The sequence below is a fragment of the Psammomys obesus genome, unplaced genomic scaffold (genome assembly GCF_907164565.1).
Source record: "Psammomys obesus unplaced genomic scaffold, mPsaObe1.curated_primary_1811, whole genome shotgun sequence".
Classification (NCBI taxonomy): domain Eukaryota; kingdom Metazoa; phylum Chordata; class Mammalia; order Rodentia; family Muridae; genus Psammomys; species Psammomys obesus.
Genome location: NW_026596073.1, coordinates 8708235 through 8733303, shown reverse-complemented (window position 1 = coordinate 8733303; position 25069 = coordinate 8708235). Strand labels below are relative to the sequence as shown.

At 36.6% G+C, this 25069-nt stretch overlaps 1 protein-coding gene across 1 annotated transcript in view; it reads left to right on the top strand.

Moving 5' to 3' along the window:
- Trhde (thyrotropin releasing hormone degrading enzyme) overlaps nucleotides 1-25069 on the top strand; it is a 481130-nt gene that overhangs the window by 409686 nt on the left and 46375 nt on the right. The window contains exons 13-15 of the mRNA XM_055626014.1: nucleotides 20252-20399; nucleotides 22432-22529; nucleotides 23915-24022. Of these exons, the coding sequence (XP_055481989.1) occupies nucleotides 20252-20399; nucleotides 22432-22529; nucleotides 23915-24022 (354 nt within the window). The remainder of the gene's footprint in view (nucleotides 1-20251; nucleotides 20400-22431; nucleotides 22530-23914; nucleotides 24023-25069) is intronic.

Genomic DNA, 25069 nt, shown 5'->3' with positions numbered 1-25069 from the left:
GCCCTCTGTCAGATATAGGGTTGGTGAAGATTTGTTCCCAGTCTGTAGGCTGACTTTTCTCTTTAAATTAACTTCACTTAACTTTTAAACAAATGGCTGAGGATAGATTTTATTGGAAGTATATTATCAAATTTTAATGGGTTCTTTTTTATGTTCTACGTGGCTGTCAGTTTTAATCTTTATTCTTTTTTCTCTATAATGAGTTCTCTTTAGCTTTCTTTTGGTTGGAAATATCACCATAACCTATTAGTCATTTAAAATACAGCATAAAAATCTTAAGTATAAAAGTTACATGGAAACACTGTGTTTAGGACTCTTAGTAAGTGAATGAAAGAGGCAGAGATGTATCTTAAAACTACATTGCTGTGATTTTGAGAGCTGTCTACCTTTAAGCAAAACCTTTACCTCTGTGTTTTTATTAAATATTATGTGGTAAAAATATGTTATTTCATCAGCTGATACTTACATGAATCTAGTTACTATTTTCATACTTGTGCTAAAATTTTTTATTGAATATACTGAAACACCTTACATTTGAAAAACATAATTTCATATAGTTTTCTAGTAAAATATGTCAAATATATGTGGCATTTATCAAACATGAATGTTAGATAGTTGAGAAGCAAATGTGTAGGCTGGAGAATTGGCTCCATGGGTAAAGTTGCAAAATCTGACAACCCAAGTTTGCACTCTGCAACTGAGATGAGAGAAGGAGAGATCCTAGTCTTTGAAGTTATTCTTCTGAGCTATATGTGTGTGCTATGACACAAACACACACATACACACACGAGATAGAGATAAATCTGAACAATCAAAAAAAAAACCCAAAAATTAACAAGAAGGAGTGTTCACTTTTAACAATACTGACATTTTCCCTGATATTAAGGAAGATAATATGGCAAATGAGTCTTTAAAGATTTTTTTTAATTTATTGTATGAAAGAAATAAGATCATGTATGTGGTGTGATGCCATTCACATCAAGTGTTATTTGGTATCAAGAGCTGCTAAGAGCAGCTCAGCAGACCTCAGTACTTAAAGAATAATTTTCAAAGGGTCCCCACAATGAAAAGGTTGGAATAGATACATCTCAGAGATAAAAAATGGCAAAACCAATCAAAGAAATTATTACGTTTAAGTTAAAAAGAATTATGGCAATCTGTTCTGGATTTTAGACTAAGATACATGCTGTGACTTCAAATGTCTAGAACATTGGTTCTCAACCTTCCTAATGCCTTTGAAACATTTGTGGTAACCCTCAACCAGAAAATTATTACATTGCTACTTCATGACTGTGGTTTTATTACTGTTAAGAATCATAATATAAGTGTCTGATAAGCCAGGTCCTCGAAGGAGTCACCACCCACACATCAAGAACTACTTGTCTAGGCAGACGGAAAATAGACAGACCCGAGCTTCATTGACCCACCAAAATAGAAAGGCCATTTTCACAAGTTCCCTTTGTCTACCAGCCTCACTTTTTAAAAATCTGATCCTCTTTTAAAGCATATGTCTTTGAATTATGCCACTAATGAGTCTGCACTATAAGAAAGAAAACAGCAGCCCTTCTGCCTACTGTACAATAGTAAGGAAAAGCTCCATCCTGCCAACCCTGCAAAGAGTGTGCTCTGCTCTGTGTAGAACTCACAAGCAATGCGGACATGCAGATGTCTTTCCATTAATGGTTACGTGAAAGTTCTTGGAGTCTCCCAGTGTTGGATCCAAGCTTAGAATACTGTAGCAAATTTTTTCCTTATTAACAACCATTAGCAATTTTATGGACTTTTTCCTATTATATAGCTAGTCAAAAGCAAGTTGAATTTTGCTTAGAAAATGTAAGATAAAGTTATATATTACATGTCTACATTTATATTCTAAAATAGAAATAACATGAGACTTTTAAAATGTCTAAAATAGAAATTTTATGTTGGGCTTCTTCAAAGCCACATATGTTCCAGGCTATTTTTCTTTATATAATGCCATAACGGAGGAGTTAAAAGGAAAGGGAACTTGTAATCTCTCCTTTTTTTTTTTTTTAAATTTCCTTTTAAAGTGCAGTGTTCTCAAAAATACCATTTACTTCAGACAGTTACTAAGTAGGTATTTAATCAGCTAAACTCGACTAAATTTAGTTACTTTTTCACAATTGTTTATACCTAGCATTGTAGCAAGAAAAGGAAGATATAAATGAATATCTTCTCTAATGTTATATATTTAGCAATTAGCAACAGTTTTCTTCACTGGATATATATGTATATATTTAAATATATTCAAAGTTACCTATGGCATTTAAAAGTTTTTCTTTTTAAAAAAATTATTTATCTATTACAGTTTATTCATGTTGTAGCCCCACTGCAACCTCCTCCCTCATTTCTTCCAGTTACCATTCCTCCCCATTCCACCCACCATTCCTCTTCTCCCCCTATGCCCTTTCCCTAGTTCTCTGATAGGAGAGGACCTCCTCTTCTTCTATTTGACCCTAGCCTATCAGGTTTCATCAGGGCTGGCTGCATCATCTTTCTCTGTGGCCTGGCAAGGCTGCATCCCACAGGGAAAGGTGATCAGAGAGCCTGCCATTGAGTTCATGCCAGAGACAGCCCCTGTACCCCTTACTAGGGAACCCACCTGTAAAAGCTTTTCTTAAGACAAGGTCTCAGTATGTAGCCCAGCATTGGGCTGACAATCCTCTTGTCTCAGCCTTTTAAAATTACAGATATGTGCCATTGTGTCTGACTCAGGACTGTTTTATTTTCAACATGTAGCTGTTTGGTCAAATTGGAATTGTCTCAGTTAAACAGCAAGACAAAAAGAGTTAAGGTATGGAGGAACATACGATTTTAATATGCCAGTCTGAAAAAGATTTGTTTCACATCTGCCTACTTTCCTGTTATGTACATCACTTGCAACAGTGGTGCCTAATTCTGAGGACATGCTGGGATAGGAAACAGTGATGTGCTGAAACATAAGCAGAATAATATACGAAAAACAACTGAATGTGGCCCAGCCAATATTGGGCAGGAAGGTGCTGGCATCAGCGGTCCTCTCAAAATCATGTTAACAGTACCAATTAGTTTTGCTTTGTTTCTTTGCAGATATTTACTTGAATAAAGTAAAACATACATATTTATTTTCCTCTAATTCCACTATACCAATTGCAAATAGCTGCAACACGTTCCTGACTCTCTATATAAAAAAGAAAGATAATAAAGGGGAAAAAAAACCCAAACCTCTGTATCTGTATAAATGTAATCTAAAGGTAGACACAGTTCCAAGTCATACACACACACCCATAAAACAAAAAATAAAATAAAATAAAAAAACAAAAAATCCCCAACAATGTATAACGGCAAATCCAGTCAGCTCTGAATCAAAGCACAGGACTATTCTGAGAGTAGATAAAGCATCTGCAGGTCTTCTATGGGCACAGTACCCTATAACATTATAAGCCATGGCACGAATGGCACTGCCTCACTTGGAATATTGACATCTGGAGGGAATTGGGTAATACTGTATCAGATAGTGCTGATACTTTGTCCACATGGAACAGCAGAAAACACATTCAAACCTGTTAGCAAAGACATGTAAACCTTTATTTCTGTGGGAGGCAGAGGGTACGATGGGTGGACTTGAAGATACATATATGGCAATTGGCTTGGCAACTGTAAATGGAGGCAGCTGGAAGAAACAATTAAATGCTAAACCACCACAATGAGAACCTGCAATACACAGGGTTGAGCTGTGAATCACACCACTAGGTCTCATATCTGAGACGGGAGTATGGAGAAGAAACATGCCCCTAAACAGATGGAACCACTGATTTGATCAGAACTGGGTCTGAAATAACATCTCTAAATGGTAACTGCTTCTGCTCCAATCTATTCATCACAACTGCTCTCTAGCCATGCTCCATCAACAGCCGCTCTTATTGTATAAATCTCCCTCTTTCAAATATGAATGATAATGAAAGCAACCTGGAAGGAATGACTTGCAGCTAGAGAAAAGTGCCATGAGAAAAAGGGGTTAGTAATCACAATTGTGGCAGAATTTTACACTACACAAAAATTTTCAAAAAAAACACTTTTTTTCAAAATACCCATCTGTGCAATTTATATTTAAGAGAATTAAAACAAAGAAATGTGGCTTACATGAAATAACAGTTTGAAGGGAGCATGCAAAAGAACTTGGAATAGGGGAATCCTTAGGAAAGAGTCTAAGGATAGTCTCATTTAATTGAGATGCTGTTCCTTTTGATAAAGGATTAAGGCATAAATTCTTGATGCTTTTTTGTCTTAAATTTTTTAATTTATTAAAAATTAAATAAATTTATTTAATTTAATTTATATAATATTAGATGCATAAGTCAAATGTGTTGTTCACAATTTTGGACAAATGTTTCAAAAATTCTTAATACCCAGCAGGGTATCAAAGCATGTGCTGAGATTCATAACCAAATTTTTATGTTTTTCTTTATTAATTACATTTTATTCACTTTGTATCCCCCCGTGGTTCCCTCTCTCTTCCTGTCCCAATCCTTCCCTTCCTCCACCCTCTGCATGCAAGCCCCTCCCCAAGTCCACTGATAGGGGAGGACTTCTTTTCCTTCCTTCTGATCCTAGTCAATTAGGTCTCATCAGGAGTGGCTGCATTGCCTTCTTCTGTGACCTGGTAATGCTGCTTTCCCCTCAGGGGGAGGTAATTAAAGAGCAGGCCAACACTTCATGTCAGAGACAGTCCCTGTTCCTATTACAATGGAACCCACTTGGATACTGAACTGCCATGGGCTACATCTGTGCAGGGGTCTTAGGTTATCTCCATTTATGGTCCTTGGTTGGAATAGCAGTCTTAGGAAAGACCCCTGTGCTCAGATTTTTTGGTTCTGTTGTTCTCCTTGTGGAGGTCCTGTCCTCTCCAGATCTTACTGTTTCCCACTTTTTCCTAAGATTCCCTGCACTCTGCCCAAAGGTTGCCCATAAGTCTCAGCATCTACATTGATAGTCTTCAGGGCAGAGCTTTTCAGAGATTTCACCTTATAACCATCAGAGTGGCTAAGATCAAAAATTCAAGAGACAACACATGCTGGAGAGGTTGTGGAGAAAGGGGAACCCTCCTCCACTGCTGGAGGGAATGTAAACTTGTACAACCATTCTGGAAAGCAATCTGGCGCTTTCTCAGACAACTAGGAACAGCACATCCTCAAGATCCAGCTATACCACTCCTAGGCATATATCCAAAAGTTTCTCAAGTACACAATAAGGACATTTGCTCAACCATGTTTGTAGCAGCCTTATTTGTAATAGCCAGAAGCTGGAAACAGCCCAGATGCCCCTCAGTGGAGGAATGGATGCACAAATTGTGGTATATATACACAATGGAATATTACTTAGCAATAAAAAACAAGGAAATCATGAAATTTGCAGGTAAATGGTGGGATCTGGAAAAGATCATCCTGAGTGAGCTATCCCAGAAGCAGAAAGATGCACAAGGTATATACTCACTCATATAGACATATAATATAGGATAAAGCTACTAAAATCTGTACACCTAAAGAAACTAATTAAGAGGGAGGACTCTTGCTAAAATACTCAATTCCTATCCAGAAAGGCAAAGAGGCTGGACATCAGAAGAAAGAGAAAAGAGAGAACAAGTCAGGAGCCTGACACATAGCCAAACTTTTTGCAGAGTGCAGGGAATCTTATGAAAGAAGGGGGAGAAAAAAAAGACCTGGAGGGAACAAGAGCTCCACAAGGAGAGCAACAGAACCAAAAATATGGGCACAGGGGTCTTTTCTGAGACTGATACTCCACACAAGGACCATGCATGGAGATAACCTAGAACCCCAGCACAGAAGTAGCCCATGGCAGCTCAGTGTCCAAGAGGGTTCCCCAATAATAGGAACAAGGGACCTTCTCTGACATGAACTCATGGGCTGGCTCTTTGATCATCTCCATGTGAGGGGGAAGGTGCAGCCTTACCAGTCCACAGAGGAAGACAAAGATGAGATCTGATAGACTAGGGTCAGATGGAAGGGGAAGAGGACCTATCCTATCATTGGACTGGGGGAGGGGCATAGAAGAAGTAGAGGGAGAGAGGGTGGGATTGGGAGGGGAGGGAAGAGAGGACCACAGCTGAGATACAAAGTGAATAAACCTGTAATTAATAAAAATAAATAAATTAATTAATTAAAAAACAAAAACAAAAATTACATATTTTTACCTTTTATAATTTTATCATTCTAGAAAGTTATTTTTATAAACATTTATTTATTTATTTATTTATTTATTTAGTTATTTATTTATTTATTATTGTTTATATAGTGCTCTACCTACATGTATACCTGCATGGCATAAGAAGGCACCAGATCTCATTATAGATCGTTGTGAGCCACTATGTGGTTGCTGGGAATTGAACTCAGGACCTTTGGAAGAGCAGCCCATGCTCTTATCCTCTGAGCCATTTCTCTAGCCCTAGAGAGTTCTTTAACGACTCTTTTCAATCAGTTGTCATTTTAAGTAAGTAAAAAAAAAAGCAATGTGCAACCAAAATACCACCTGCATAATAATTTCAATGTATCAAAATACTGGCCTTAAAAGTACTTCAAAAACTATGCATCTTTGGGTATATAAATATCACTTACAAAATAGTCTTCAGTAATTTACTTAGTAAAATGGTTTTAAAAACTTGTGCTCTATAAGGTGAAGTCTGTGCTAATAGAGGCTGAGTTTATGAGGTTTAATGGGAAATATTAATATTGCTTTCAAAATAATTTTTATTAATTTACTTAGTAAAAAAAAAATTAAGTCATATGGAGCACACCAGTTTTCTTTAGCTACAATAACCCAAACTATTCATTTTGAAAGTACATTTACATGCTGGAAAGCTCAAGGGCTCAATCTTGCACAGGTCTTTCCTAAGTACTGGAAGCTGCTGTGAGCTTGCGAGGGAGAGGGCACGCCATGCCCAGGAGACAGTATTTCACACACAACACTGCTTGTATACCCTAACTCTCAGTGTTCTCTCTGCCTTCTCTTCTCTCGCATTCTCTTGGTAGATGGGATTTTGGTGACCGTCTTAATATTGAGTGCTAAATATTCTCTTATTCTCAGTACTTTGACCCATGGTTAGTTTTTGTACTAATTGTTGCCAAATACAAATAGGCTAAGCACACTGATATACTGGGATTGGGGAATCCCATGCCCACTGCACTTAAAGGTGATAGGAAATCATTTTCTTCCATTGTATAGCCACTGGTTTGTTGCTTAAACTCCATCCACTGAACGACTTCCACTCGGGACCATGCAAGCAACTGAGTTTAGTGGAATTTTTAAAAAAATTTAAAAAGCTATGAAAGTGGAAGCTGAAATGCCTCCAATGAAATTCAGGAGGAGCAAGAGGAGGTGAGAGAGAGTTATGGGAGATAAGTTTTAATGTACTATCTATGTATATGAAACCATCATAGAATAAGTATCATTAAAGATACTCTATTTTGGCATATTTTATCCTAAATTTCTGCTCCTCGATCTAAAATATAGTTTTTCTGAACGTTAGTGCTCTACAAGTATTACACACTAAGCAATAGTATAAATGACTTTACGAAGGTTCTAGAACTGTCATATAACTATTGATATTTTACTGGAGAGAAATGTCTGTTTTTATATCTCTTTCTATTAAAATATTATTGAACCTATGTATAATAATTTAACAAGATTCATTTAAAAAATAATACAGTTATTTTTGTTAAACAGATCACCATGTGGTTTTAGAGCTATATTTTAGAATAATATGAATATATAGTTTTTCCAAAGTTGCTAGCACAGTTTTTATTGTTGTCTTGCATTTTCATCATTGTTTCAACTTTAGAAAAATGACTTTTTATAAGCAGTAATGAGGGGTAAATATTCAGGCAGTAAAATAGGCTCAACTATGGGGTTGTTATTAAAATTAATGAGTGTCACTGTTGGAACACAGTAAATCTATATTGTTAATGTCCTCCAATTGTTAATCATCATTAAGCAGGACATTATCATCATTATTTTTCCCAAGCTTTATGTGAACATTATCAACATTAAAGAAAAATCAGGGAAATTTAAGGTCTCCTGCTTTTGGGATCAGAGTGTAGAATTAATTAAACAATTCTACACAGCTAATGTGTATTAGAATGCTAGCCCTGGAAGTTGTTTTCGAAAGAGAGAGTTATATAATAATTATCAATACTGCCTTTCCATATAACCCTGTTTCAGGATGTGCTGTAGTGTCCAAAAAATATTTTGGAGTATACAGAACAAATGTATCACTCATTATCATATTATCTGTAGCCAGCAGCAGATTTGAAATGATTTCAATGTATTTTAATTTTATGAGTTGAAACTTCTCAGGTCAATCTCAAATCCTACGTATGGACAAAGTCTTGCATAAATGGTTACCATCATTTTCTTGCTACCATTTACCGTACACTACTCTGTCTCTATCAATGTGTTTAGTTGTGCCTTTTATTTCTTCAGGTCATCTGGTACTACTATAAGGATAAAGTACCCAAAACATAACTGCAATGCCTGCTTGTCTAAAGATGATTATAAGTGGGCACATGCATTTTGTCTCTAGACATATCATTTCCTATATAGTGAATTATATATTTGAAGTCCTTTTCCTATCTCAGTGGTAATAAAACAGTATTTTTTACTTTCCTCATTTCTTCCGTAATGACACTGGGTAGCTTTTACCTCTAATTTGGAATGGAGCATAATATTCTGAGAGGTGGGAAAATATCACTTTAAGTCATAAAGAGTTAGATTAGCTATTTCATTTCTCTGTAAGTACAGAATATTTTACTGAAGGAGAAAAATGCATGGCACACACAGGAGGAGGATCCTGCCCTGTCCCTTTTCCATCACTTTGTATTGCTTGAAACTGTTTCTTTGATGTGCTTTACTGTGCCTAATGGCAGCCATCTAGTTTAAGAGATGCGAGGATGATAGCCCATTAATTGTTATTAAATAAAAACCCCTGCTTTAGCTCTCATGTATGCAATAGAATAAAATGTTCAATACAAAAATTTTTTTTAAAAATCCCATGTGGTGTGCAGTGTACGTGAGACAGATGGTGGACTATTGCAGATCCGTTCGCTTGCTGATAACCAAGTAAATCTCCTCATTTTCCCTCTTCCCTCAGTGTTTACCAACATCTTTCCAGCCTTGCTTTCCACTCCTGATTTAAACACATGATTCAAAATGACTTTGGAGGGTTGTGATGCTCAGGGATTTATGGGACATTTTTGTGTAGGATTCTCACCGCTGTACAGCAACCCTGTCGTTTTTGTGACACAGCCTCTTTGACTGGTCTGCGATTTATGAAGGAAATAATTTAGAATAGCGTAATAATTTTCCCTTGGCAATTACACTATCATTTGGTGCTTTGTCTCTAAGGGGAAAATGGATGTGCTGGGTTCTGTACATTGTTTAAATAGCTTGATGTAAGGAACAAATCAAGGTCAGAATATAGATGTTGAACATGAGGCTGCCAAAGTCTAGCTCTGGGTCTCCATTCTTAAAGCTGTCCAAATCTGTGCAGCTCTTTACAGTTTATAAAATGCTCTTCACACTTCTTTTCTTTTACTTTCAGGTGACTCTAGAAGTTAAAGTTTAAGTACATCTATACTGATATCTCTGTAGATAAACTGGCGGTAGACTTTGTTTTGAGATTTCCTTCTGATGTTTTGGGTGAGGTGGGCTATCTCTGGGTCTCTCTCTAGAACCCAGGCCTTCCTAAAGTACTGTTAAGAATATCATCGGCTTGGAAAAATAATATTGGATTAAATACTGACAAGAAGACCCTGGAGTATTAGGTGACTTTTCAGAGCCTGTTTTGAGCTGTACATTAGCTATAGTAATAGTAGTTTGAGGTCTTGATCACATATACAGAAGAACTAGTACTTATACGGATACACACAGAATGGTGCATCCGAGATTGTCTGGCGTGTGTGAATGTGTGTGTTTACTTTTTTCTTTGTTTGGGACAAGTTGTTGTTACATACACTTAGAGATACTTAGAGATCAGGTGCCTGAGAGCTACTTGATAATGGCCACATGTCAGCATCTACCTGGCTATGAATTTAGAGAATCTGTCTGTTTAGAACGTGCAAAGCGCTGTACACAGGGCATTTATAATCTCGTTATCCAGATCTGAAGGTTACACCTTAGCAAAAAATAACCTAACGTAATGAATTAAATTTATTTTCCCCAACAGAACAATATTAGAATAAATACTGAGGGCCTTCTGAAAAACTTTATGGCAGTAAAAATATAGAAGTTAAATGTATGAATTCTCACTACCTTACAATAAAATCTGTACAAAAAGCAAAGCTTTCAACAAACTTTAGACTGAACAAGATATGCCTGGGTATTTTTAAGTTATTTGATTTGAAGGATATTTTGTCTCTTTTCTAGTTTCCTGTTATTCACACATTTCTCTTGAAGTAGTCATATAGGAAGTTAGCAGACTCTGATTTATGGACTTTTAGGTTACTGATTTGCTGTCTTGTGGCAGTAAACCAAACCTCTGCAAAATCTCGCTTTTTTTATTCCTTTCATTCCCATGTGGCTCCTTAGATCATTAGAAAACTTCACAGCCGAATAAGCAGAACAAAAATATAGCTTTAGGAGTTCTGTTTTCCATGAAAATCATGACCTGTGTTGATAATTTTCCTGTATTCAATCAACTTATTGTTTGAATTTAAATTTGCTATTAATTGCACTACTTAACCCAGATGGAAATATGCAGCTTCCTGAATATAGAGTATATTTTATATTAAAATATACTCTGTCATTGATTAAAGACTGTATTATTGGTCTCCCCTACATTATCAGAGCTGTTTTCAACAATAAATTGTACATAAAGATGATTGGAAAAAAGTCTCAAAAAGCCAGTAGTTCTGTCTTCATGTCATCCATTTCACTTAAGTACAAAATTTCCAAGTCACCAGAGAGTGCGAGACTCAGCCAGGAAATCCTGATTGGCCCCTGTCTTGTCCGGAAAGATCATGTGGCATTCCCAGCAGTCAAAGCCAGGCTTTTGAAGCATAAGTAATAGCACGCCATTCCCTAGCCCAAGAATTAAAGAATTTAAATACAAGAGAAGCTCTCCCAGTTCCTGCTGTGCAATGACAGCGCGGATGCCCACATAACAGTGTGCCCGTTGGTGGGCCTGGATCATCTGTGCTAGGTATCTCATTTCACACCAAATCCCACTGAGCCATAGCAGAAGGTATCTCACTTCAAATACCGAATTCCCTTAAGCCATAGCACAAGGCTGCTGAAGTAGACAAAAGCTCAAGGAGGATGGCGTTCACCTTGTCTGAACTGCTCTGTAGGACAGTACCACCAGACATGCACAAGGCTTCAACTGCCCTGCTTTGGCCAGTCAGTGAACTATAGCTGTGAGGCCAAGCAGAAGGTACTTGCAAAGGCCAGACGAAGACAACCTCCATAATAAGCTGAACTCTTTCAATATTAATTGCAGATGTGCATCTATTTTTTTCCAAGTAGCTTAATAAAGCACTTGTAGATAAAACTACTAATGAAAAACATTGGGGAATGGATTCAACAGGACCACATGATTTTGATGGACACTTAAGAAAGGGTAGTCTATTCTACTCTTCTGTATTCTCTATTTAACTTCTACTGATCACACACATCATTAACTTTCAGCCAGTTTGCCCATTTGGTGAACCTTCACTTTAAGAGGTGTTTCAGTTTTAAATATTGTTAACTTACAATGCTAATAAGACAAAAGAGGATGAAATGAATCATTTTCCATTGCTTATGCCTGCATTTACTCAATGGAAAGGAACCTTGAGATACAACATCTTGCCTGTCATGAGGGCTGACATCTTTACCTGTGATAAATACAGTGTCTGGTTTTATTTTTCCACTCTTGTCACTGTGACAAAAATAGCTATTATAAGTAACTTAAGGGAGGAAAGATTAAGTTTGACTCATGGTTTCAGAGTTCCTCTGTCCATCATGACAGGGAGACTGTAGTGCCGGCAGCAGTCTCTGAACTGATGGGACAGGAACATAGGATTGCCTGTTCACATGGATCAGACCAGAGGACAGAAAACATGGGGTGTAACCAGAAGCATACAGGACATTCAAAGGCCACCAGTAACACCTCGCTCCTCCCACTCAGGCACCACAATGGAAAAATTACGCAAGCTCCCAAACAATGCCACTAAATGATGACCAAGCAAGCATATAAACAGGGGAGTGGGTTGGATCATTTGGGGCTGAAGCCCCTAACACTAGCCTGCTTTACTCTGACTTCCATATCAGCTCAGATTAGATGAGGTATATTTGTACTAATTTAAACATGGTAAATATTAATATATGTGAAATAAAAAGAAGGAAGGAAGAGAGGAAGAAAGGAGGGAGGATGAAAAGAATGGAAGGAAGAGTTGAACATGATAAAAACTGGAATTTTGAGAGATGGTTTCATGTGGAGGAACCCAACAATGCTTTTATTAACAGCCCTAGCTTTGATTTCCAACTCAGGTGTTAGAATGGCACGATAATTTTCTCTTGTAAACTACCATTTTATATGATAAGTGTGTGTAATTGTAGTGATCCTGAACATTAGCATCATTATTCTTAGCAACATTAAACCAAGAAACTCGTCAGTTGTCCCATAACATAACAGCGGGTAAACAAGTTATCAGTTTGTAGTGACACGACTTTTGAAAATAGAGTTTTCTAGAAATTACATAATTTGTCCATAAAACAGATATATTTTTCTTTGTGCCACGTAGTTGATATGCATTAACCTTTCCAATTAATGGTCCAATATTGACCAAATTTCCAACAATATTTGGCTTCCATGGGAGCTACTGTATTAAGATGATGGTTGATTCCTTATGAAATAATGTTTGAGAATAAATAAGTCTGTGTGAAGCTATAAATTGGGCTGTTGTGGTGGAAGTGAGACTGTGCACATTGCCAGAATAGACCTATATGTTTTATTTTAAATTATTAAATGTTTCCTAAAGCCCAAAGGAACGGAATAATGCAGCCCAACTTGGATGAGTTCCCGAGCAGGAGGCAGAGGCACCTCCATCCTCCAGCAAAGCATTTACATCTGTATTACCTCCTTGCTTTCAGGAAAGGAGTTTGCTAATCAGCAAAAACAGAGGCTTTCACTCCTTGGCCCTGTCATTTTATTGCCTGTGAAGCTATTCTGTTCTTCTGTAGACTGGTGCATTCAAAGCTATCGACTAGATATCAATGAGTTTATCATCTGCAAGTGTTAGTGATAGAAGAGACAGAGAAAATACCGTATCACTCTACCACAATCTTCCCATTTTACTGCAACCTTTTAACATTTGAAAATGTTTACATTTGAGCAAACTAGGACAATGTATAAGTTTTAGAGAAGCTGACAAGTGCTCTTGTGTTTTTGGAATGACACAATGTTACTGGCATGATTTAAACAATATCTATCAAGTACCTATTTAGTGCCAGTTTTTGCATTAAGATATGGGCTAAATATATACTCGCTTATATAAACCTATAAGATATGATAAACATAATGAAATCTATACACCTAAAGAAGATAAACAAAAAAGTGAACAAGGAGTAGGATGATCAATCCTCACTTAGAAAGACAAATGGGATGTGCATTGGACATAGGGACAGGAGCCTACCGCAGAGGGCTTCTGAAAGACTCTACCTAGCAGTATATCAAAGCAGATACTAAGATTAATAACCAAACCTTCGGCAGAGTGCAGGGAATCATATGAAAGAAAGGGAGTTAGTATGATGGGGAAAGGATAGGAGCTCGACAGAACCAAATATATCTGGGCACAGGGGTCTTTTTTGAGACTGACACTCCACCAAGGATCATGTATGGATATAACCTAGAACCTCTGCTTGGACGAAGCCTGTGGTAGGTCAGTAACCAATTGGTTTCCCATAGTAAGGGGAACAGGGATTATTTCTGACAGGAACTCAATGGCAGGCCCTTTGACCTCCCCCCCCCAAAGGGAGGAGCAGTCCTGCTAGGCCACAGAGGAGAACTTTGAAGCCTGAAGATACCTGATAAAACAGGGTCAGATGAAAGGGGAGGAGGTCCTTCCCAATCAGTGGACTTGGAAAGGGGCAGGGAGAAGATGAGGGAGGGAGGGTGGGATTGGGAGGGAATGAGGGAGCGGAATACAGCTGGAATACAGAGTTAATAAAATGTAACTACTAATAAAAAAATTAAATTAAAAAAACAGATGACAGACCAATTTCTGCTACATGTGATAGATACAATTATAGAACTATGAGCTCAGGCTATGTCTCAGTTGTATCAGGTCTATGAGAGAACTCACTTTGCTTTTACACTGTGCTCTGTCATTGTAGACTTTTAAATCACATCAATGTCAGTTCTAAATTCTTTCCGTTTTCCTGATTTATTGCTTGTCTTTTATATTTTGAATTAATGTTTGCCTCTGTGTTTTGTCTAGTTTAGGATTAAATTTTATTATCATATAAGTTACAAATACTTATTCTTGTACTTGATTAAATGATTTGGAAATACCGTAAAAAAAAAGATATGGGCTAAAAAAGATATGTAAAGAACAGTTTCGTTTCCTAAGGACATAAACTCAGTGAATGAAAAGAATATTTCAATAAAAATTACATATTGTACACTAATTATTTATTATTATTATTTTTTTCAATACAGGGCTTCTCTGTGTAGCCCTGGCTTTCCTGTTAACTCAGAGATCCACATACTTCTGCTTCCCAAGTGCTGTGATTTAAGACATCTGGCAAAATGCATGGCTTATACTAATTATTTATAATAGTTACAGTAACAGTTGATCTCAGTGCTATAAGAGCCCAGAAGTGAGTCTTGGGATTGGCTTCCTTGAAGGTAGGAATAGATGAAGGAGGAGGAGATGGGAAAGCTCCTTGCGGTGCCACTGCTCATAATTCTTAATTTGATGGAGCTACAAATAAGCTACCTGTTTTTTCATCTCTGAAACAAGGAATGGACTGTATATTTTTTTTCCTCAAAGCTGTACAATTATCTGAATGAGGTACTCCTCCTATGATTTCTCTTTGTTTTGCTATGCTCCAAGAGCTATTGCAGATTCTGAGCTACAGAATCTTCCTATAAAAGTCATTTAATAATGAATAATAAAGGATAACAAATAAAAGCCATTAAATATTGTCAATTAAGCATTTCAGCCATGCTTTAAAATTCTGTGCCTACAGGATGTGAATATTGTCTTTTGTCTTTTTCATATATTGCAAAATATGTAGCAAGCCATTTATTGCCCTTAAATTATTTTTCAATTAAGCAAAAAAAAAAAAATGTATGTGTTTTGTGTGTGTGTATGTGGTCAGAGTAGTCTGAAGATGTTGCTCTCCATCCCTTAGATTTGAAGCATGGAAGAATTAGTTATCTTTAAAGAAACCCACATTAAAAATAAATTATTTTTATGGGAGCTAACCATCACTGAAGATCCAGAAGTTAACATTCACGGGGCTTCAGAGTGGTTTTGCAAAAGCAGTTCTGGATGCTAGGTGAAAATAGCTAGTTAAAATCAGAGCATTTGAAAATCAGCTAATATAGTCTGCTTTTAATCTCCTTCTTATAAAAATGCTGTCTTGTGTGCCTAAAGATATATTTCATTGCAAGCTCTAGAAAATTGGAAAAGGAGGAGGGGAAGAAGGGGAAAGGTGTGGGGCCCATATAGGGCAGGAGAAGCAGCTCCATGATGCTTCTGGAGAAGCTTTGTTTTTACGTTCCTTGTTGCCTGGTCTTTCCTTTCTCATGTCCACCCCCACCACCGTAGTTAAGAGGGTAGGTATCAGATATGACATGTTCCTAAAATATTATTAAACACAATTACATGTAAAATGTTCTTTAAATATACTGTTCTCCCATGTTGCTAGCAATACTTAAACACTGGTGATAGGAATTTAAGGAAAGTACATTTCAACATCAGGACCACCGTATGCTCCCTACTGAGCTGATTGCTTCAGGCTAATGTGGTGCTCCATTTGCTGGAATCCACACTCTTTCTATATTGATTTTATTATCAGTAGTAGTAATCACCGGCATCATTACCAGCCAATTACACAAACACTTCTAAGCTAGGTAGCCAACATTATCTCCTACTATCTGTCATTTTGTAACGAAGCTGATCATTCTCTTGGCCAATTAAGGGTAGCTACATATTTTGATCTAGCAAACTTAAATACAAGTATATTGAATTATGTAGTAGGTAATTACCTACATATGTTGGTAGTATGGCAGAATGAGGGTAATTTGGGTGTAATCTTCTTCGTATTCTCTTTGAAAACTGCATTAGAGAAGGTTAACTGCTTAAAAAAAATAGATCCCAGCATGTCTGTGGATCAAATAAAATGGTAGGGTCTTTTTGTTTTTGTTTTTGCTTTTTTTTTTTTCCTGGCAAGTGAATTTGCCATGCAATTCTTCAAGTTTCCAGGTGGATTATTTTACAAGTATAAAGTCATATTAACCCTGACAGTGACTTACATTGATATTCTGTTGTTAGAGCTTATCACATGGCTATGCCTTCCTATCAGGAAGACTGGGGACTACGGTCTCTTAAAGAAGAAAGAGACATCTCAGGTTTTGCTGCATGGTAGCAATTTCTGCCATTAGGCTTCAAAGGAGGAGTTGCTCTATTTCTGTATGTGATGTCTGCTTGCCTTGCCTACTGTTTGTTAGGTAGGATTTATCTAAGGCTAACCTTATTTTCCTTCCTCTGAAACAGAATGCCAGTTGTCTTTCAGTACCAAGATCCAAGTCCTGCCTCTTAGACTTACATTATTAGCAGCTGAAAAATAAATAGATGAACATTTTGGAAAACTTTTTCAAGTTTTCAAATTTGTAATAGTTTTTAACAGTTTACATTGTAGATATAATGGTTAAAATTAAAGTATTGGGGACTGGAGAGATGGCTCAGAGGTTAAGAGCACAGGCTGCTCTTCCAGAGGTCCTGACTTCAATTCCCAGCAACCACATAGTGCCTCACAACTATCCATGATGAGATCTGGTGCCCTCTTCTGGCATGCAGGTGTACATGCACACAGAACATTGTATACATAATAGATAAACCTAGAACCCCTGCTCAGACATAGCCCATGGCAGCTCAGTATCAAAGTGGGCTCCCTAGTAAGGGGAACAGGGACATGAACTCAATGGCTGGCTCTTTGACCTCCCCCCCACCCGAGGGAGGAGCAGCCTTGCTAGACCACAGAGGAGGACATTGCAGTCAGGCATGATGAGACCTGATACACTTGGGTCAGATGGAAGGTGAAGAGGACCTCCCCTATCAGTGGATTTGGAAAGGGGCAGGGAGGGGATGAGGGAGGGGAGAATGGGATTGGGATGGAATGAGGGAGGGGGCTACACCTGGGATACAAATTAAATGAACTGTAATTAATATAAAAAATAAAAATTTAATTAAAAAAGTAATTTAAAGTATTGATGTCAAAAATACTGTTTCTTAGTTTAAGTTTGTTAGAGAAAAATATAGGAATTATTTATCTAATTGTACGAGGGGCATTAATAGTAAAATTAGTTTTAAGCTCTTTCTCATTGCAGGTCTATTTCTACAACATCATCTTATTCATTTTTGATAGGAAATTATACTGTTCATAAAACACATCAGGTCTATGACATTTTCAGCTACATGTTCTTGGCTAGGTAAAAACAGTACCAGTCATAAATTCCCTCCTTCTGAGTGTACACATCCAACTAGACAAATGTGGATTACTGCCAAAGCTAAAACTACATCTACTGCACAATTGTGAATATTCTGCTAGCCCAGTCATTATTTTGGTTCTTAGAGTTTACAGCTGGGTGGTACTACTGACTACCTGTCTCCCTTGGAAACTTGCATGGCTGGTGCTGATACTGTGAGCACAGTATCTGCTGGGTCAATTCCAACTTGAATACTTTAAGTCCTGTGCTCAAAGCATATGTTGTCTCCAGCAATAGGCTCTTGCCTTCAAGTCCTAGAAGGAAAACAAGGAAGTGGCAATATCCTACATTGTGTGGGTAGATCCATGTATTCTTTTGACCAACAACAGGAGAAGTTTCTCTTGGAAGTGATATTTAATTTAAAGCATACAATGTTATTAAAAATTATGTTCTTCTTTAGTGGCAAACAACCCCATGAAAGCAAAATGTAGCTATTCCTGAAAGAGAATCCTAGCTGAAAAGCTGCTTATTAACCACTGTTGAAGTTAGTTTGATGTATAGAGAAATGTAAAATGTGAACAAGAGATGTTACAGATATATGTGTCCTAAGCAGTAGTTTCTGATAGAAAATTCTGAAATTAGGGTTAGTTACAGTATCGATGATGGATCATGTATCATAGCTAAATCAATATCTTTAGGATGACACACATTGTTTTAGTTCCTTTTGAGAAAAATTGAAGTGTTACACCATCTGTATTTTTCTATAGCCTAATTTTAGTATATAACATTAAGGACTAAATATTATGAAAAATGTACAAACAAAAGTGATAAATTTGCTTCCATCTTGACCATGTTTTATTTTGCACAAATTAAAAGATTTTATCTAAAAACAAACACCCCCCAAGAAATAAAATAAAACATAGAAAAACAAAAAACTGTGATCAGATGCAAAGATTGTACAATGGTTAGAGCACTTCCGGCTCTTCCATAGATCAAGGTTTAATACCCAGTACCCAAATGGTAGCTCACAACCGTCTGTAACACTAGTTCTAGGAAATCCAATGCCCTCTTCTGGGCTCTGTTGGCAGAAGGCACATATGTTGTGCACAGACATACCTGAAGGTAAAACACACACACATACACCCTAAAACAACAATAATATAATTTTTAAGAACATTGTAAAATTTAGGTATGAGAATGCATATGAAATTTGGTTGCTTCTACATTTATTTATTCAGTTATTTAATGTACTAAAATTCTGTATGTATGCAATTGTCCTAGTGTTCATCAGTGTCAGAAGGAGGCAAGCTTAACTGAGCTTCTTCTATAGCTCATTCATGTCATTCATGAGGTTTACATTTTCATGTTTTACGTAAGTGCCCCAACTCTGAGACCATCACGTTGCTAGTACCGAACATAAGAATTTGAGAAGACATCAGTATTCAGAGCATAGCAGTAATTAAGGCAAAAGAGAAATGTCTAGCAAAATACATGATGTTGTTAATACAGTTGAGATAATCGAGTTGAAGATCATCTCCTAATGTACTATTACATACACTGCTTCAATTTCGCATTTGTATGTGATCCTTGGGAGATTCAAGATATACCAGTCTTTCTGGTTTCTTTTTTTTTTTTTTAATAGAACCTCCTTAAAATACACATGAAATGTACTCCGATATCTTTCTAATGCTTCATTTCAGTATGTACTAGATGTTTTAATATTTGGGCTGTAGAGATAGCTCAATGGGGAAAGAGTTTGCAATGTAGGCTTGATGACCTGAGTTCTGACCCCAGCATCTTCCTTCCTCCTCCCTCAACTAAACGTCTTGATGCTGTGGCACACATCTGTATCCCAGAAAGCACCTCTGAGAGGAAAAAAGGACTCAGGGGCCAACTGACACAACATTTGCAGTAGTGAACAAAAGAGACCTGTTCTTAAACAAGGTAGAAGATAAGAGCTGATGCTCAAAGCTTTCTCCTGACCTCCACACATGCAGACATCTGCAGTAACACAGCACACTACAATATGTGCAAACACACATACTCACGACATCAAATTAAAAATGTTTATGTTGCTATATGACATATATATTTAAAACATAAATTGATAGTATAATTTAGTCATCATTTTAGGGAACAGTGTGAATTAAAAGACATTACATAGAACTTCAAGAACTCACAAGATAGTGATCAATTACTTTCAATTACTTGTTATTTCTGAAGAGTTTCTGTCAAGGAAATACCTATTGGCTCAGTTCAGATTCCATAGTTCTCTTCTTTACAAAAATACATTCTGATGTGCTTGTATTCTAGTAAAAACTTAACTCTCTGCCTCTGTATGTATTAGGTAGCTCTAGCATGCCAACACACACTATTTTTAAAAAAATAAATAATTTTATTTTTATATTGTTGAGTGTCCTCTCCTCAGACTATGAAGACTATCTTGCTTTCTGTCTTTTATTTGCATAAGTAAAATCTTCAGTTTTGCATTATTGTGTATCTTTTCTGCATCTGATTAACATTAACTTTCTTTTGACTGTGCAGGGCAGGCTATTTGCCTCAGAATATTCCCCTAGAGATCATCAGATACCTGTCTGAGGAAAAGGATTTTCTTCCTTGGCATGCTGCCAGCCGAGCTCTTTATCCTCTGGATAAATTACTGGACCGCATGGAGAACTACAATGTCTTCAATGTAAAAAAAATATATATATATAAATATATAATTTCTTCTTTCTAATTTTCAGAAGATAAACAATTTTCTCATTATGCACTCCATGAAACTGAGTCTAAATTATTTCATTTCCTCCTGCTACTGTAGGCTGTTATTTTTGTCCTGATTTTTTTTTATGCAATACCGATGGTAGTTATTTGAAAATAAGAAATTTAACACAAGCTACCTTTTATTCTGGCCTAAAAGTGTCAATTAAGCTTAAGTGCTTGAGAATTTAAGAAAGAATGTACATGGCAAATCCATAAACTTCAAACTTACTTCCTGAGAGTTAAAGGGCTCTGTGTTCACAAAGGACTTAACCTGAGTAGAGGGATCCCAGTAAAACTTAACAGAATATAGACAGTTTCAATAAAGATTCTTAGTCATTATTTTTATCCAAAAGGGCATGGTGAATTCAGTGCACCTCCTTAATTAACAAGGATAAGATCAACACTGAGGCCAAAGCCCATCCATAATTGGGTCCAAGGGGATATAGGGCAGCAAACAACGGATAATCCAAGCAGACACAGAGGCATGACACACATTCCAAAATGGTACCTGACCAGATTTTCTAAGCTCAAATCCCAGGAAGCCAAAATTGTTCTGCCAAGAGCACCTAATAGGATTCAATGATCATTTTGAATAATGTCAGGATTAAGTACAGATAATGAGCTTTTGATTATTTGATTTCTTATCACAGTTACTCTAGTGCACTGTAAGTTCTTCTTTAGGTATTTTAAGAACCCATGTTTTATGAAATGATCAAATGACTTATGACACAATACTCTGAAAATGAATATACACAATAGAAATTATTCAAAGATGGGTTGTCAGCGATTCTCTGTGTTAGTGGAGCCATCTAGGCTGACTGATGTTCATCAGAGTTGTCTTCTTTTTTCTTACTCCAAGGCTTCATGAAAGTGACTCTGTCAACTTGCTTTTTTAAAGTTAGAATAATCATGGCTTGTCTGTTCTTTGTTGTTAGTTTTGCATAAGCCCTTAGCAACAGAGATGCAAAGAAATGTGTCATTTGAATTAGGGGATAATGTTTATCTGCTAGAGAAAGTCTTATATTTCCCGTTCTCCCCATCAAAGAGATGCTGAGCTATGAAACTCCTAAAAAGGCAAAATACACTCTTGTGTACATTGTGCTTTTGAATAGTGTGTTATGTTAGATTCTTCACTTAAAGTAAAAGTTAAGTGATGTTCTTAACTATAATTTTAGCGCTTTCATTCCTTAGACAAAATTCTGATTACATTAAAGTAAGGGAGAACATATCTTAGGTTGACATTGATATTTAAATGCATCGTCAGTTGAACAGATTTTTGAATTTGTAGTACTATATCACTGTACGAAGTGCTATGTGCACCCTCTCTTCCATACTAGCCTATTGTGTGGGCCAGTAAAACAGCTTTGCATTGAATAACCTCTATTGATGCAAAATGCACAAATATTGGATGTTTTTGTAGAAGCGAGTGGACAAGAAGTTGAGAGTACTTGCTGCTCTTCATGAAAACCTGAGGTCAATTACCAGCACCTGTGTTGGGCAGCTCACACGCAATTATAACTCCAGCTACAGCAGATCTGAGGGCCCTTTCTACCCCCTGTAGGCGCCTGTACACATGCGGCATCTACTCACATTGGCACACATATGTATGCATAATCAAAAATAAAACCTTAAAATGTATATTCAAGGCCTATGTTCCTAAAATGAGTCTGTGTATGGATATATATATATATATATATATATATATATATATATATATATATATGCATGGATCTCACCCTGAATGGTCCCCATTTTCCTTACTTTATTAAAAATTTGTCGTGTAAAATATTTACCACTGCAAATTATTCAATTGGAAGGAAAAAATTACTGCCTTCTATGTCTGAAATAGTAAGTTGACTAAAAGTATTAAAATTACTCTGAATTATTCATATTTAGTTTTTAAATTACCAAATTTGAGAAGAGTGAAACTAATTTAATCTTGTTTTCTCTCACTCTCCATGTAGGAATATATTTTAAAACAAGTTGCAACAACATATATCAAGCTTGGATGGCCAAAAAATAACTTCAATGGATCTCTTGTTCAAGCATCCTATCAACATGAGTACTGTTTTATTTTATTGTTCTCCTTCTCTTTTCCCAGAGCTGGACAGTGGCACGCTTCTAGAGGCACTGTGACTTTAGCAGCATGAGACTGCCTTTGTCTCATTCTGCATTTTTCATTTCAGTTTCCTGGGAGGACTGCAGTTGAGAAAGACAGTTTTTGTTGCCTGATCATGAGACAAAGCAGTTCATGACAGTGTTTTAATTTAGGGTCTGCCTGCACTGTGATCTTGGGATCAGAACCTATGCCCTTGAGTAGAGAACTAGCTCCAGGAAAGACCTAGTGTACTTAACTCCCATTCTGCCTAATTCATTTCTTTACTCAGCATCATAGGATTGCTGTATATAAACCTTTTTGTGTTACATTTTTACTTATCTACCAAATTAGTTACTTTTCTCAATGCTATAACAAAATAACTGATAAAGGAAACAAAGATTTTCTTTTCTCATACAATACATTGTGATCATCATTTTTCTTCCCTCAACTCCTCCTAGATACACTACCCTTATGAACCCAACTTCACAATCTTTCTCTATCTCTAATAAGCAACAAACAAAAACAAACAAACAAACAAAAATGAAGCAGAAAATCCTAATAAGACAAAAAATAAATACACAAAACAACAAAATAAGTAGCCACAAAACATCAACAACAAATGGAATCAGTTTTATGATGGTCAACTACTCAGAGGCACAGAGTCTATCATGGAGTGCGGTTTACGTATGCAGTGACGATCATTCGAGAAAATTGATTTTCCCTTTCCTGGAGGCCTCAGTTGCAAAAGCTTTATTGTTGGCCTAAAACTTTGTCTTCACTTTCCCTTATCAGTGCTCAGATGTTGTCTCGCTTGATCCTGGGCAGGTCTTGTAAACATTGTCACAGTCTCTGTGAGTTCATCTGTGTATCAGTCCTGTTTAAATGAAGGGTTTATTTTGATCCTTGGTTTATGTGAGGATACATTCCATGTGACACAATGGAATGGTGGGAGAGTGAAGTGGATGACCAAATTATGTCCAGGAGGCAAAAAGAGATGTAGTTTGCTGCTCAGTTTGCCTTTTTCCCCTTTCCCTGATTAACGTTTAGATGTCTGCCTATGGAATGGTGGCATGTATGCTCATGATGGGTCAGGCTTCTTCAGCAAACTATCTCTGGAAACAAGAGATATATCAGAGATATGTCTCTATTGCTAACTCTAAATCCCCTGAAGATGACAATGGGGATTAACCATCATATCTGAGAGAGTGGTCTGCCTGTCTCTGTCTCTTCCATGAATATATCATCTATTTGTATCCAGCTACCTAGTCATCCATCTATCCATTCATCCAAAATAAATTTTCTTCAGATGGTAACCTTTCTCTAATTGTTTTCTCTTTGGCCATGTATAGGGAGCTGCGGAGAGAAGTGATCATGTTGGCTTGTAGCTTTGGGAACAAGCACTGCCACCAGCAGGCCTCAACACTTATTTCAGACTGGATTTCCAGCAACAGGAACAGGTAGGTTGGACCACACCCTGTAATGCTGATGGTATCCAAAGATGTTTCAGATCCAGTTGGATACATGCCTCTCATCAACTGGAGAAGAGCAAGACAAGAAAAATAGACAGTAGATCATTGTCTCAGCTTCACTTTCTGCAGTAAAGTACCAGCCTGGAAGCTACAACACATTAATCCTGAGAATGTTACCTCAGGTTTTAGGATCTATATCTTTGTCTAAGTCCTTATTCTTCACATACGGGAGGGCTCACCTTGTCTAGTAATTATTTTATAAGAAAGAAAACTAATTCAATTTAAAAATTTAAACTTTTTTTTTATAAAGGTTGAAGTGTTTATTCACAGTTACCAGTATATATTATCAACAAAGAAGCAGAACCAATGTTTATATGCAAAGCTAAAAACAAAAAGGTTATAAGCAAGACCTTTGCTCTTTGGGTGCCCCTTGACAATGACCTTAAACTTGTATGTTATCATAGAATTTTTTTGATGCATAATTTAAATACAAAGTAAAAAATTAGAATTAATAAAATGTTTTTAAGAAAACACTATTCTATAAATGCCATGTTTGAATGAATGTGATAAACATATCATATCATACCTATATATGTATTATAGTCTAATACACACATACACATCTTATAGACATAATGATGCTTCTTTGTATTTTCAGGAGTCTTAATTCTCATATATATATATATATATATATATATATATATATATGTTCAAATATACATATTTATATGTGTATGAACACACACATATATATGATTAGTTCCTGGCTTCTGTGATTAACTACAGAATTACGGTCTCTTATGAAGAAGAGAGGAGCTACCTGGAAATGTGCATAAAGGATGATGTTTTGTGAGGCACAAGAGGCTAAACTCTCATGTAGGGATGTCATGGTCATGGTAAAGATCTCACAAACATAGAACTGCCGGCATTATTACTTGCTCTGGGACCAAACTGATAATTGTCCTAGTAACAACTTCACATTTAAATTTAATATCTCACTAAGTGCAAATCAAAGAATAGCAAATCTGTTTAAAG